The 14,436-nt window shown below is 35.7% G+C and overlaps 1 protein-coding gene across 4 annotated transcripts in view; it reads left to right on the forward strand.

The window, feature by feature from the left end:
- The window catches only part of LOC123566585 (coiled-coil domain-containing protein 171-like), a 60,936-nt gene that overhangs the window by 33,706 nt on the left and 12,794 nt on the right, over window positions 1-14,436 (forward strand). For all 4 annotated transcript variants that reach the window (XM_053549724.1, XM_053549725.1, XM_053549726.1 and 1 more), the window contains exons 18-28: window positions 1,727-1,894; window positions 5,513-5,701; window positions 6,569-7,073; window positions 7,781-7,924; window positions 8,227-8,438; window positions 10,304-10,483; window positions 11,077-11,268; window positions 11,406-11,551; window positions 12,027-12,081; window positions 13,170-13,289; window positions 13,711-13,854. In XM_053549724.1, coding sequence (XP_053405699.1) covers window positions 1,727-1,894; window positions 5,513-5,701; window positions 6,569-7,073; window positions 7,781-7,924; window positions 8,227-8,438; window positions 10,304-10,483; window positions 11,077-11,268; window positions 11,406-11,551; window positions 12,027-12,081; window positions 13,170-13,289; window positions 13,711-13,854 — 2,055 coding nt within the window. The remainder of the gene's footprint in view (window positions 1-1,726; window positions 1,895-5,512; window positions 5,702-6,568; window positions 7,074-7,780; window positions 7,925-8,226; window positions 8,439-10,303; window positions 10,484-11,076; window positions 11,269-11,405; window positions 11,552-12,026; window positions 12,082-13,169; window positions 13,290-13,710; window positions 13,855-14,436) is intronic.

Below are 14,436 nucleotides of genomic sequence, written 5' to 3' on the forward strand. Positions count from 1 at the left end.
GTGGTCATCTACCAAGATTGTTCAAAGTATCCCTCTAGGGTCAAATATGGCCCAGCCCCGGGGGTCCCAAGTTTTACATAGACTTATATAGGAAAAAAAGTTTAAAAATCTTCTTCTCTGAAACCACAACACTTAGACCTTTGATATTTGGTTTGTAAGATTGTCTAATGGTCTTCAACCAAAAATGTTCAAATTGTACCCCTGGGGTGAAAAGAGGCCCTGCCCTGAGGGTCCCAAGTTTTAATAGACTTACAGAGGAATAAACTTTAAAAATCTTCTTGTCTGAAACCATACGACCTAGGCTTTTGATATTTGGTATGATGCATTGTCTAGTAGTCCTCTACCAAAATTATTCAAATTATCCACCTAGGATCAAATATGGCCTCGCCCCGGGGGTCACATGGTTTATATAGACTTATATAGGAAAAACTTTGAAAATCTTCTTGTACAAAACCACACGGCCTAGGGCTTTGATATTTGGTATGTAGCATCATCTAGAGGTCCTCTACCAAGATTGTTCAAATTATCCCCCTAGGGTTAAAGTATGGCACTGCCCCGGGGGTCCCAAGCTTTACATAGACTTATATAGGAAAGAAAGTTTAAAAATCTTCTTCTCTGAAACCACAACACTTAGACCTTTGATATTTGGTTTGTAGCATTGTCTTATGGTCCTCAACCAAAATTGTTCAAATTGTACCCCTGGGATGAAAAGAGGCCCTGCCCTGGGGGTCCCAAGTTTTATATAGACTTACATAGGAATAAACTTTAAAAATCTTCTTGTACAAAACCACACGGCCTAGGGCTTTGATATTTGGTATGTAGCATCATCTAGTGGTCCTCTACCAAGATTATTCAATTATCCCCCTAGGGTCAAATTTGGCCCAGCCCCGGGGGTTCCAAGTTTTATATAGACTTATATATGAAAAAAAGTTTAAAAATCTTCTTCTCTGAAACCACAACACTTAGACCTTTGATATTTGGTTTGTAAGATTGTCTTATGGTCTTCAACCAAAATTGTTCAAATTATGCCCCTGGGGGGGTCACTTAGTTATTATGTGAGTTGTATAGGAAAAAATACTTAAAAAATCATCTGATCCTATTTCCAAGACTGTTTAACTATAATTACCTGATGACCCCAAGTAATATGATGTCACTTGACTGTGACCTTGACCTACTGACCTACTTTCCTGTTTTTTAAGATACAGCCTTGAAGTTTTGATGACATACACGCACACCAATTGGAAAACTGAATTTCATTGACCATGAATGTGACCTACTGACTTACTTAAAATTTTATTATCAATTTGACATTTGAAACATGTAGCTCATATTACTCAGGTGAGCAATCCAGGGTCATCATGACCCTTTTGTTTTCAGTAGATAACTGTATAGTTTGGACACTGAATATCTACAGGGACCTCAAAAGTAGAGAGGTACATTGTATATGCCACTGACTTCAGTTCACTTGCCTCTCACTCATGTTGGTTCGAAACATCCCTTGAGGGGTATAACACTTCTTGATAGGAATCCACCCAGCTGGTTTACAGATGGCTGGTGGTTCTACCCAGAAGCCCACCCTTGATGAAATGATGTTCGGATGGGCTCCTTTGGTCTTCTTCTACCATCAAGAGCTGTTCATCAAGAAAACTTCCTTAGGACATATAATTTTGATGATGTGACATTGTACAAAAAAAAAGCAAATCTATTTTTTTTTTTCAATTTTCAGGAGAAGCTGGCATTTTTGCATGGTTTATACCAGAGACTGTTGTCTGGTAAAATTGTTGTACCGACCAAGGAGAAGACATTTAACCAGTTCTCCTGGCATGATCTGACCAACATGGTATATGACCAAGTAGCTACACTACTCAATAACCTACAGAATGCTGAAGAAAAGGTTGGCAACTCATTGTTCTAATTTACAACTTGCCTTTATATGTTGTAGCCAATTGTAAATACATTGTCAGGGTTATGCCAAAGATCAAAAATGGTGGGGACATTTTTCCCTTTAGGTATAAAAAATGTGGGGACCATATGTCATTGAAATAATGCAGTTACATCACTAAAATTGAAGTATTTTATTATAATAGTCCAACCATTGATACTTCCTTTATCAACTCTCCTGAAAGGCCTTTGATGTCACTTTCCTTTTTGGCTTCATCCGAATTTTCTGCACCCATCGTGGTTTGGTTTTGTGATGCATTTTCAGTTTTGGTGACAATTTGACTAAGTGTCGAATAGTCGACAGATTTTAAGCAGTTAATGGACACACTTTAAACTTCACCTGCCAAGATAGTGGGTGGAGAATGGTAAACAACATCAGGTTTGTGTGGTCTATCGGGCTTTTTCTGAAGCGACATGAAGGACTAGGCCGTTAATCATTAGACTGAATGTTTTTCTTGTTTATAGATTCAGAAACATAGCTTACAATTGTTCATTGTTGACCAAAATGATGTTTTTACAGGAAACTCTTCTATTCAGATACGGAAGAAAAAATTAATAATTCATACACTGTTCTGGTCGTTACGTACGCACATTTGTCCCCAAAATTTTTGTAACGCGACAAGTGACGATCCTAAACCAATTTTAGTGAGACATTTGTTATTTTTTCCCAAGGTTCTCGCGATATCGCGGCCTTGGCAGAACCCTGCATTGTGATTTTGACTGGATAGAAAGACAAAATGGGGAAATCAAGATACATTTAGTATACCCCAACCTCCTAAACACCTTTTCTGAAAGTAATTGCTGTCATCATGCTTAAGTTTTACACTAACTAAAGGTACCTTTACTTTTCCTTGCCACCCCGAGTCAAAATGGGATATAGAAATCTGTCCATTTGTCTGTCCATCCATCCAGCTGCACTTTCCATCTATCCATCAGACAGTAACGTTGAAACTTCTGTAGGGAATATAATGAATATTGGGATAGATGGCAAGAACTGTAAATGATGAGCTCAAGAACCATAAAGTTTTCTTATTTTTGTATTATCTTTATTTGTATGATATCCAGTTAATTTATACCTTTAGACAGATATAAAGGAAGTTCAAAATGAAAAAAAACACAGCAAGAGATATGTCTGTTTTCTCCAACACTGTTTTATGTAATACATGTGAAGTATCAAAGTTTGGAACTGGAATTCATACACCAATACATCAAAATTCTTGAAAGTTTTCTGCATGTTTTTTTCATCAGTTATTTTTGATAGCTTCTTCACAGAAAATTTTATTTCTTTATTAGTGTTACAGAACTCACTTAGCGGTCAGTAGATATATTTGCAACTGCATTGGCTTAGTAATGGGGTTTGATTTATTGAGGTGAAAATGTAGACCTAAATACATTTTTTCTTGAAGTATAGAGACTTTGCTAGAGTATGAAAATTATACATATTGGTAGCTTTGTCACATTTAGCTGACTTGAACTTTCTGCTATGGTAACAGTAAGGATTTGTAAACATCTTTCCAGTTAATTTTTTTCATAGAAATCAGTGGGTAAAGCTCACTTGAATTTATAATTAAGCTTACTTCTTGTGCACATATTTAACAGTATCATTATTTGCATGATTGGCTAGTAGTTAAAATCACTTCCATGATGAGTGGTATTATTTCCTTTGATCTTAAATTTTGGGCACATATTGTCATGTGTTGTGAAACTCTTGTTCTCTAGTACTTATTTAACTTTACATTTTGTAATTTAACATTTCCATTCAGCTGTCTTTATGCAGAAAACAAACTGTCCAATGACAGCACTCATTATTTGTTGAAAAAACATTGTAAGGAAACTTTTATTGTTATTAATCACAGGATGTTTACAATATTCAAAGACATTTAGAACTAAATATGAAGGTAACATGTAAATATTTTGTATATTTCTTATGGTGTTTTATTCTGTGGTGGAAGTCTGTATCCTATCATCCTGGGTAGGAATCATATCTTAATCATATCTTGGAAAGGAATCATATCCTGGGAAGGAATCATATCTTAATCATTTCTTTGGAAAGAATCATATGTTGATCATATCTTGGGAAGGAATCATATCTTGAGAAGGAATCATATCTTAATCATATCTTGGGAAGGAATCATATCTTAATAATATCTTGGGAAGGAATCATATCTTGGGAAGGAATCATATCTTGAGAAGGAATCATATCTTAATCATATCTTGGGAAGGAATCATATCTTGAGAAGGAATCATATCTTAATAATATCTTGGGAAGGAATCATATCTTAATAGTATCTTGGGAAGGAATCATATCTTAATCATATCTTGGGAAGGAATCATATCTTGGGAAGGAATCATATCTTAATCATATCTTGGGAAGGAATAATATCTTGAGAAGGAATCATATCTTAATCATATCTTGAGAAGGAATCATATCTTAATCATATCTTGAGAAGGAATCATATCTTAATCATATCTTGGGAAGGAATCATATCTTAGTCATATCTTGGAATAATATCTTGGGAAGGAATCACAATTTTTTTCTTATGTTGGGAAGGAAGCACATCTTGGGAAGAAATTTTGTTTTAGGAAGAAATTATGTCTTAATTATGTCTAAGAAAAGAAATCATATCTCGAGTAGGAATCATTTCAACTTAGGACATTCCATACTTAAAAGTAACAGCTAGCTTGATCATTACAAGTTAGAACTTATTCTCTTGCATGCTAATTTTTTTGCAAGTTGCAAATGTTTAATTTTCAGCAAATGCTTGTGTTTGCCATGCATAGATACTTGTTAAGTGAACAAATTAAACATTCTATTTAAGAACATAAAATGATGAAACACTGCACAGACTGCTCTTGATACTCTCTTGTTTTCAGTCACATTTGAGCAACATTTTTCATGATTACTAGTGTTCATAATTCTGTTGGTGATATTTTTAAGTTACAGTATTGCTTGATATGTATTTCAAAATACATATCAGAACTGTTTTGTTTAAATGACAATTGTTTAATTTTGTTACGAATAATCCTTTTAAATCAATATTGTGATCTTCTCCAAGAATGAAGCATGATATTTCAGCCTGTGTGCTGTATAAGACGCCCACCAGTCACTTAAGATAAGGACAGGAGTACACTGTAGGATGTTACATGAGCTTTATCAGCACTGGGGAAAACAATGAAATTCTACGTCGGGTATACAAAAGTCACCAGATTTTAATTGATACAAAATGTGCTTCAGCTATATATCATTATTTTTAGTGTTACAGTCATACTTGAAACACAATATGTATTGAATGGTGTTTAGGGGTCTCCGAGACTGAGTGATTAAGTTGCCCTTCACTACTGTGGGTTTTAAAAGCTGCATAGGGTGAAGAAGTCATCATGTGAGGGGGCCATGCAGTTAACTTACTGAAGGTGGATAATTCTACCCAGTTGTCTGCCCATGTCTGAAAACACAAAGGATCACCTGGGTCTTCTTCCACCATCAAAAGCTAGGAAGTCATAATAACATTATGACATATAATGTTGTTGTGGTGTAAAACCCACTGAAAATAATAAATGTTGTATATTTCAGATATCCCACTTGGAAGATGCATTAAGGAGCAGAGAGGAGGGATGGAAGGAGGAACATATATCACGTGAGGATCAGTTAAATAAACTGTCCACTTTAACCAAGGAGAGGGAAATGTCCTGGCACAAACAGAAACAGGAAATGGAGGAACATTATCAACAGTTACTGAATGAAATGCAGGCCAGAATCAAGGTATACAACAAGTTATAGTAGAATAAAGTTAACAGATTCTTTACTGGTAAAGGTTCTTTTCTATAGAAATTTTATGTGCTTGTAAAAGGGAGGCTGTGGCAGGCAGGCAACATCCACAGAAGTTGTCGGCTCAAATTTGAGCAGTTCTTGTCCATTGTTTACCAAAATTGGTCAGAGTGTTTATGGGCATGATCACAGGTGCTAGACACGTAACCAAATATTTTATTCATGGGCCTGTATATGTATATATGAGACTTGATCATATATATACATATATAGGCCTATTAAGTAAATTATTTGATTTTGTGTCTAGCACCTGTGGGCATGATGGCCAAACATGATAACCACCTGGATCCTCAAAGTCTCTTTGGAGTTATAGCCCTTGAAATAATCAAACTTGCAGAAATTCACTTTGTCCATGCTCTAATTTGAGCTGTACTTATCCAGTGTTTACCAAAGTTAGTCACAATGATTATGGAAATAATAACTGAGACAAATTTGATTACTAGCAGGATTGGCCAAGTGGCCAAGGTATTTGAATTACTTAAAATTGCATCAACTTCTTGCTTAGGCAGTTCTTTTCCATTGTTAAACAGGTTTGATTGGAACTGGCATATCATTTTTGACAAATTTAGATAGTCTTTATTGCTCAGGAGTTATGGCCCTTGAATTTGTTGAAATGGAAAAAAAAAGACTAGTCCTCTGAGTAAGTAGTTAAAAGCCAAATGTGATTTGCCGTGGTTGGCATATTTTTTTGTAACAGTTTGGCACTCCTGTTATATTTATTGTTTATAAAGATCTATTTTAGTGTTTTTGCTGTTTCATTTATAACTTAGGTGTATTGGTGTATTGATATTTTATTAACAGAAGAGTCAGAGTGTAGCAGACCAGGCATGGGAGAAGATTCGAGTGACAGGAGGGGTGCAGCAGGGACTTGAGTCTGAGTGTGCTGAACTCCAGGGCAGACTTGCAGACATGAAGAAAGAGAACTCGTCTCTTCTTGCCTCATGCTCTCTGCTCATTGGTGCTTTCTATCCCTTATGCTCGCGTTCAAACTTCCTTGCAATGCAGCGTAGGATTATGGAGGATCAGTTGAATAATTGGGATGTTTGTCGAGAAAGAGTTGAACTTTTAGTCCATACGCTAACATCTGAAATGAACAAAACAAACGGAAAGCAGAAAGAAACTGCCCCCACAAAACGAAATCCAATTCTAGTGTTTAGAACAGGTGCCATTGCTGTGCTAGCTGCTAACAGATTAAAAAGATTAGGGCGATCATGCGTGAGAACGTTTGTTACCCATGATTCGGCAACCGGACAGAATAATATCCTGGTATGTACGGGCAGCACCGATGTTCCAGTTAGGGATGATGGTAGGTTCATTCTGCAATGTCTGTCATGTCATGTCTATGATAATTAAGTTAGAATTGTTTCATTTAGTTTGACAGAAAAATTTAGTGTTTAGTGTTTAGTGTTTAGTTTCAGTAATTGAAAAGAATAAGTATTTGAAGGATAGAGAGGACAAAAAAAAACTTTTTGCGCAATTCTATGGGTATTACAATGGCATTAAGTTTTCAGCTACAAATATAAACATTTTTAAACAAATATTCTCTGAAAAAAATTATTAAAAGTTGAACAAAGTATTGTGGTTTGCCCAATAGTAATAACTGCATGAAATTAAGTAGTGACTATGGCAGATGATAGGAGTTATACTGGGCCTTTCATCAGTGTTTAACATCTGAAACTTAAACTTAATAGCTTCAATATTCAATTTAAAATTACTTTGTTTATAAAAAAATTATACTGATAAAATATTGCTTAACTTGTAGCTGAAGAACAAATACCCAATTAAAATTTCATTACAATCTGTGCTAATTTAACAATGATATAGAAAATTGATATTATGCATTTTGAAGTGAGCCTCAGTTTCCAGACTTGGGATGTTGATGAATAAGGCCTCTGATTTACTTTTAGTAATTTAGCCCATCCTGTTGTTTTATTGTATTGTTTGCCATTGATGCTAAAATATGTAAAAAGCTTGTTTACAAGATTTCTTACTATTTTGAATGCCTAATTATAGAAGAGGAAAGGTACCGTGATCGACAAGGACCAGGGGAGACTGGACTGTTGCACTGGCTGACCAGCTCAGAGCTCCTGCACACCCTTACCTCCAGCACCAGTGAACTCATGGAAACAATCAATCAGGTGAAAGGAAGAGACAAAGGTAATACTGGAATGTATATACATGTGCATGCTTACTTTAAAAAAACTAAAGCTTAAAGAAAAACTTGAAAAAAAGCATTTATCTCTGAAAGTTTAAGGCATAAAGGTAAGATATTTCACATGAAGCTTTGACTAGGTGGCCCATACTAAGGTTGTTTAAGTCAGATGATTTTTATTGGTGTTTTGGCCTTAGCAGTTAAGCTTTTACAATGATGGAAATTTATGTCATATGGTCATTGTTACATCTTTTACCAAAATATCACAGAAGAATTTTCTCATAAATTCCAACCCTTTGTCTTCCAGTGGGCACAGTAGAAACCAGAGCCATTGTAAATGCTGCCAGGAACTCTTTTACTCGCTTGTTTGATCGACTTGGTCGCTACTATGAAAATGTGTCAATACGCCCAGATGTAGGCTTTAGAGAAAGGAATTCTCTAGTGAGATTACTTGGTCGTGGACTTAGCAAGGTGATTAGGACTGCGTCTGGGGATGAAATAGCCCCATCTTCTCCACAGGTATGATTGTTTTATCTGTTTACTATCATTCATTCACCTCCTCCCCCTCTGTTCACTTAGCGGAAAAGGGAAAGAGCAGATCTATGGATTTTTAGCTCGACTATTCGAAGAATAGTCTAGCTATTCTACTCACCCTGGGGTCATCGTCACACCTTGGTTAAGTTTTTGCATGCAAGTACATACAGCTATCATTTTAAGGCATATAGCTTTGAAATTTATTTATTCTTTTTCTAGGTCAATTAGCAACCTCACTGGGTCAAGTTCCATAACTCTAACATGTATTTTGAGCAAATTATGCCCCCTTTTGGACTTAGAAAGTTTTACATGCAAGTTACTATCTCCAAAACTAATGCAGATATTGAATTGAAACTTCACATGTGTCTTCGGGGTTATAAAACTAGTTGATAGCACCAAGTCCCATAACTCTGACCTTCATTTTAGCCAAATTATGCCCCCTTTTGTACTTAGAAAATTTTGGTTAAAGTTTTGCGTGCAAGTACATACAGCTATTACTAAAAGGCATATAGATTTGAAACTTATTTTTTCTTTTTCTAGATCAATTATCTACCTCACTGGGTCAAGTCCCATAACTCTGACATGTATTTTGGCCAAATTATGCCCCCTTTCGGACTTAGAAAATTCTGGTTAAAGTTTTGCGTGCAAGTACATACAGCTATTACTAAAAGGCATATTGATTTGAAACTTATTTTTTCTAGATCAATTACCTACCTCACTGGGTCAAGTCCCATAACTCTGACATGTATTTTGAGCAAATTATGCCCCCTTTTGGACTTAGAAAATCCTGGTTAAAGTTTTACATGCAAGTTACTATCTCCAAAACTAATGCAGATATTAAATTGAAACTTCACATGTGTCTTCGGGGTTATAAAACTAGTTGATAGAATCAAGTCCCATAACTCTGACATGTATTTTGGGCAAATTATGCCCCCTTTTGTACTTAGAAAATCCTGGTTAAAGTTTTGCGTGCAAGTACATATAGCTATTACCAAAAGGCATATAGCTTTGAAACTTATTTATTCTTTTTCTAGGTCAGTTACCAACCTCACTGGGTCAAGTTCCATAACTCTTAACATGTATTTTGAGCAAATTATGCCCCCTTTTGGACTTAGAAAATTCTGGTTAAAGTTTTACATGCAAGTTACTATCTCCAAAACTAATGCAGATATGGAATTGAAACTTAACATGTTTCTTCGGGGTTATTAAACTAGTTGATAGCATCAAGTCCCATAACTCTGATATGCATTTTGGTCAAATTATGTCCCGTTTCGAACTTAAAACTCTTTTGATATTTAACATTTTGGGTAATAATTTCCTGCTTCTGTGACAATATTTCGAATAGTCGAGCTTGGCTGTCTTACGGACAGCTCTTGTTGTTATACGGTTGATCCCCTTATGAGGTGTATGTTCTGATTGAAATCATTTGACCTCCACCTGGTATTCATGTTGAGAAGTTGGCAGATACTTGTGGAGAACAGAGGAGTACAGTTACAGATCAAGGAACAATGGTTAGGTTAATTGCCCACCATCAACAGATCTGAAATACTGTTGAAAAATGATGCTAAACCCATAACAATGATTTAAACATGTGGAATTTTCAGAAGTTTTTTTTTATTGTTATAATATGTACTTTACACCTTTTCAACTTCAAAGACAATAATATCATCAGAACACCGTATAGATGATTTTGCACTGCTAATTTCTTTCACACTTCTAGAACCTGATGGAGTTCTTGTTAACTGCATATCTGGAAGTTGTATGAGAAGAAAATTTATCTTCACATGTCTTTTAAAGCAGGATGTTTTGTGATGTATCTTTAAAATAAAGACATTTGGGTTATGTTCCAGGAGCTGATGATATCCCTGCAGACACATATCTTAGAGTTTACTCAAAGGTTACACACCGTGGAGGTGGAGAGGCGATCATTGCTACAGGAAGTTAGCAGGCTGCAGGAGGAGGTAGAGAGGCTCGGACCTGAAAAGGAAGAACTGGTTACAGAGGGCAATGATATAGCTGTAACACAGCAGGTGAGTTTGAAATATAACTATTGATTATATTTATAACTTACACTGTTTCAAACAGTGGGATTTCATTTTATAATTTTCACTGTAAGTTACAGAACTACACAAATGTGAAAGAACAGGAATTACAAGTAATCAGAAACTGGTTCCAAAGTATACATTAACAGAGATATACAGTAGAAGTATACAAATTCCTACAAAACATAAAAATATACTCTGTACAGTATTATAATGCAAAATAAATCGAAAAATCTTGAGGAATTATTTTACATCTTTACTAATTTCAGTTTTCTGATCTTAGGATTTAATGTATGATGTTACACAATGTCCATCACATTGAGCTAGTAAACTGTTATAATTTATGAAAAAAAGCATTTGAAAGACATGGAAAAAAAGATAATTTGTTTGTTTTGAAATACCTTTCATTTTTGAACATCACACTTTAAATTTTCACTTGCGGCTGTGCAACTTGTGAAACTTTTATAGCTGATGATGTTCAATCAGTGAAAGATATTTCAATCTTATTTTGAAAGAAACAGATATCCTCTGTTACTTCACCGCTTTATTTCTCAAGCTCAATATGGAACATGTATTTTCAGGGTAACAAATATGTACCCATTGAGAAGTTTGAGAGTGTGTGTAATGAGTTAAACAATGCCCTGAGGAGAGAGGAGCAAGCACAGAATCTGCTGCAGGAGCAGGCTAGACAGCTTGAGGAACTGTCAGCCAGGATGGATATCTTCTCCTCAGAGGGCATGGAGAAAGAACAGACACTGTCGGAAGCCATACAGGTAGCATCTTACAGCCACCAAATGAAATTTAATGGAAAGAATTTTGCATTTTATGCTTAAGCATTTTTTAAAAGTGAAAACCTATAGAACAAACATTCTCCATTGGTTATAAATGTGTAAATGACCATAAATTGCAGGGTCTTGCTGAAACCAAGTTAGAACTGAGGCGTAAAGAACAGACAGTAAGACAGGTGAACAAACAGCTTGCAGCACTGGAAGGAGAGAAGGAATCATTGCGCAATAATTTACAAGATGCAGAGAAAGCTCTCAGGACTGTTGCCAAGTATGTATTCTCTCTTGCCAGTTTTATGGTCTTGGCCTATATATATAACTTTCTAAACAACTAAAAAGCAGTTTACAAATTTGTAAAGAAAACTTTGTTTATAAAAAATTTTTCTGTAAATGATGTGACATATGGATTTGTTTAAACTTTTTCAAGTTGAGTAGCTTGAAATGATATTTGATGTGTTCTAGATCTATATAAGTTTGACATCAAATCACTTGCCCCTCATCGATGTGGGTTCGAGCCTCACTCGGGGCGTTGAATTCTTCATGTGAGGAAGCCATCCAGCTGGCTTACGGAAGGTCGGTGGTTCTACCCAGGTGCCCGCTCGTGATGAAATAATGCACGGAGGGGCACCTGGGGTCTTCCTCCACCATCAAAGCTGGAAGTCGCCATATGACCTATAATTGTGTCGGTGGGACGTTAAACCCAACAAAATAAATAAATAAGTTTGACAAAATATTTATATTTCCAGAGATAAGGATATACTGACTTCCTATATCCAGGCAGTGGAAAATGCACTTGTTAGAGTAAGTTTCAATATATTCTATGGTTTAATCTATAAAACACAGAAGCAGAATTTCCCAGACATTTTGGCAGAGAATTTTAAACAAAAAGTAAAAGCCATTTTGAATACATTAGAAAATTTTCCAACTTTTTCAACATTTATAACATTTTCGCATATAGAAGTTCAGTAATGTAGATTTTAATGACACTTTCCATAGTAACTGTTATAGGTTTACCTGTTTTCGATCATATAGTCAAATAAAATATATAGGTCCATGGGCTTAATTTTTCACCATTAGCCAAGTAACAATTAGAATCCTTGCATTAATGCTTATTATACAAACGAAGTTTGAGGGGTATGTAGGAATGAGCTTGTTGGTCGGTTGGTCTGTTGGTTTTCATAGTTCCATGACAACAACTCATGAAAGGCTTGACAGATTTAAATAAATTTTGGTACACAGGTGTAACATCATAATATACAGGTCACGTTCAACTTTGCCTACAAACCACCATTTTTGACGTAGTTATGGCCCCTTTCCAATTTAAAATTTGCCAAACTCATGGTTTCTGGACAGTAACTCATGAAAGGCTTGACAGATCTATGTAAATAAGTTTTGGTACACAGGTGTAACATCATAAAATACAAGTCAAGATTGACTTTGGCTACAAACCACCAATTTTTTTGATGTAGTTATGGCCCCTTTCCAACTTAAAATTTGCCATACTTCTGTGACAAGGTCGTATTATGGGGGTATTATTCGTCACTCCTGTGACAGCTCTAGTTTTAATTAAGTTTATTATTATGAAGTATTTTACATCAAAATCAAAATCTGTTTTGTCAAAATTAACCTTAATGAAAGTCACAAGTGCTGACCATTTAAAATTTAAGATATGGGATATTAATGTGTTTCCAGCAACATTTTTGTGACCCATGTACCAGCTGCTAGGCATGATTCTAGGTTTTCCCAATCACTGACATTATGCCATCACCTCAGGTTTATCAGATATGCAGAATTACTTGAAGCATTGTTATTCAGTGTTTGTGTTTCTTCAGTAAAACAGAAAATATAAAAGCCTGAAAAAAGCTTTAGAAGATTATGTAACGTTTCAGACGAAACATGAAGTTGGGCTGAAAAGTGGTAAAGATGTATCACTGTCCAAACTGTTGCTCAATGCTGACTTCATACCAAAAGATGTGGGCAAGGCAGGGCCAGAACTCATCGCATGTCAGGTACTGTAAATATACTGTATAATTATTTCTAAGGTTAAGCGGTGGACTATGTTGAAGGTCTAAAATACAACAAAGTAGTAGCTTTTTCCTGCTTGTTTGAGAGTGGCTTGATAACTGTTTTTGTGTTCTTTATGTACTAAGTGGTTTTGTCAGTGTATGCTGTTGTCTGTTACATACAATCAAATGTTTCATAAAGTCTGAATTATTAAACGTACTAACTAAATCACAGTAGTTCTGGTTGAGTATGTTGTGAGTTCTGTTTCTGTTTTTAAACACTGACAATGCTTTCATTTGGTGCAGATGTAAGCCACTACATAACTCCACATTACAGATTAAGCTAAAGACAAATTTTACTTTCATTCCACTTATATGCTATAGCTTCAAGTTGAAATTTTCCATTTTATTTATAACTGTATTACAGAATCTTGTTGGAGCATTTGTTGATACTCAGCACCATTTAGTAAGCAAGATGAGATCTTTGGAGGAGGAGATGGAGAACAACAGGCGACATGTGACATTATTGAAGCAGGAGCTGAATGATGCTGTACGCAGGGAACATGAACAGGTAAGGTATAGAATAGCAAAGAACATGTGGCATTACTGAAACAGGAACTTAATGATGCTGTACGCAGGGAACATGAACAGGTAAGGTATAGAATAGCAAAGAACATGTGACATTACTGAAACAGGAACTTAATGATGCTGTACGCAGGGAACATGAACAGGTAAGGTATAGAATAGCAAAGAACATGTGACATTACTGAAACAGGAACTTAATGATGCTGTACGCAGGGAACATGAACAGGTAAGATATAGAATAGCAAAGAACATGTGACATTACTGAAGCAGGAACTTAATGATGCTGTACGCAGGGAACATGAACAGGTAAGGTATAGAATAGCAAAGAACATGTGACATCACTGAAGCAGGAACTTAATGATGCTGTACGCAGGGAACATGAACAGGTAAGGTATAGAATAGCAAAGAACATGTGACATCACTGAAGCAGGAGCTGAATGATGCTGTACGCAGGGAACATGAACAGGTAAGGTATAGAACAGCAAAGAACATGTGACATCACTGAAGCAGGAACTTAATGATGCTGTACGCAGGGAACATGAACAGGTAAGGTATAGAATAGCAAAGA

The sequence above is a fragment of the Mercenaria mercenaria genome, chromosome 8 (assembly GCF_021730395.1).
Source record: "Mercenaria mercenaria strain notata chromosome 8, MADL_Memer_1, whole genome shotgun sequence".
Taxonomy (NCBI): domain Eukaryota; kingdom Metazoa; phylum Mollusca; class Bivalvia; order Venerida; family Veneridae; genus Mercenaria; species Mercenaria mercenaria.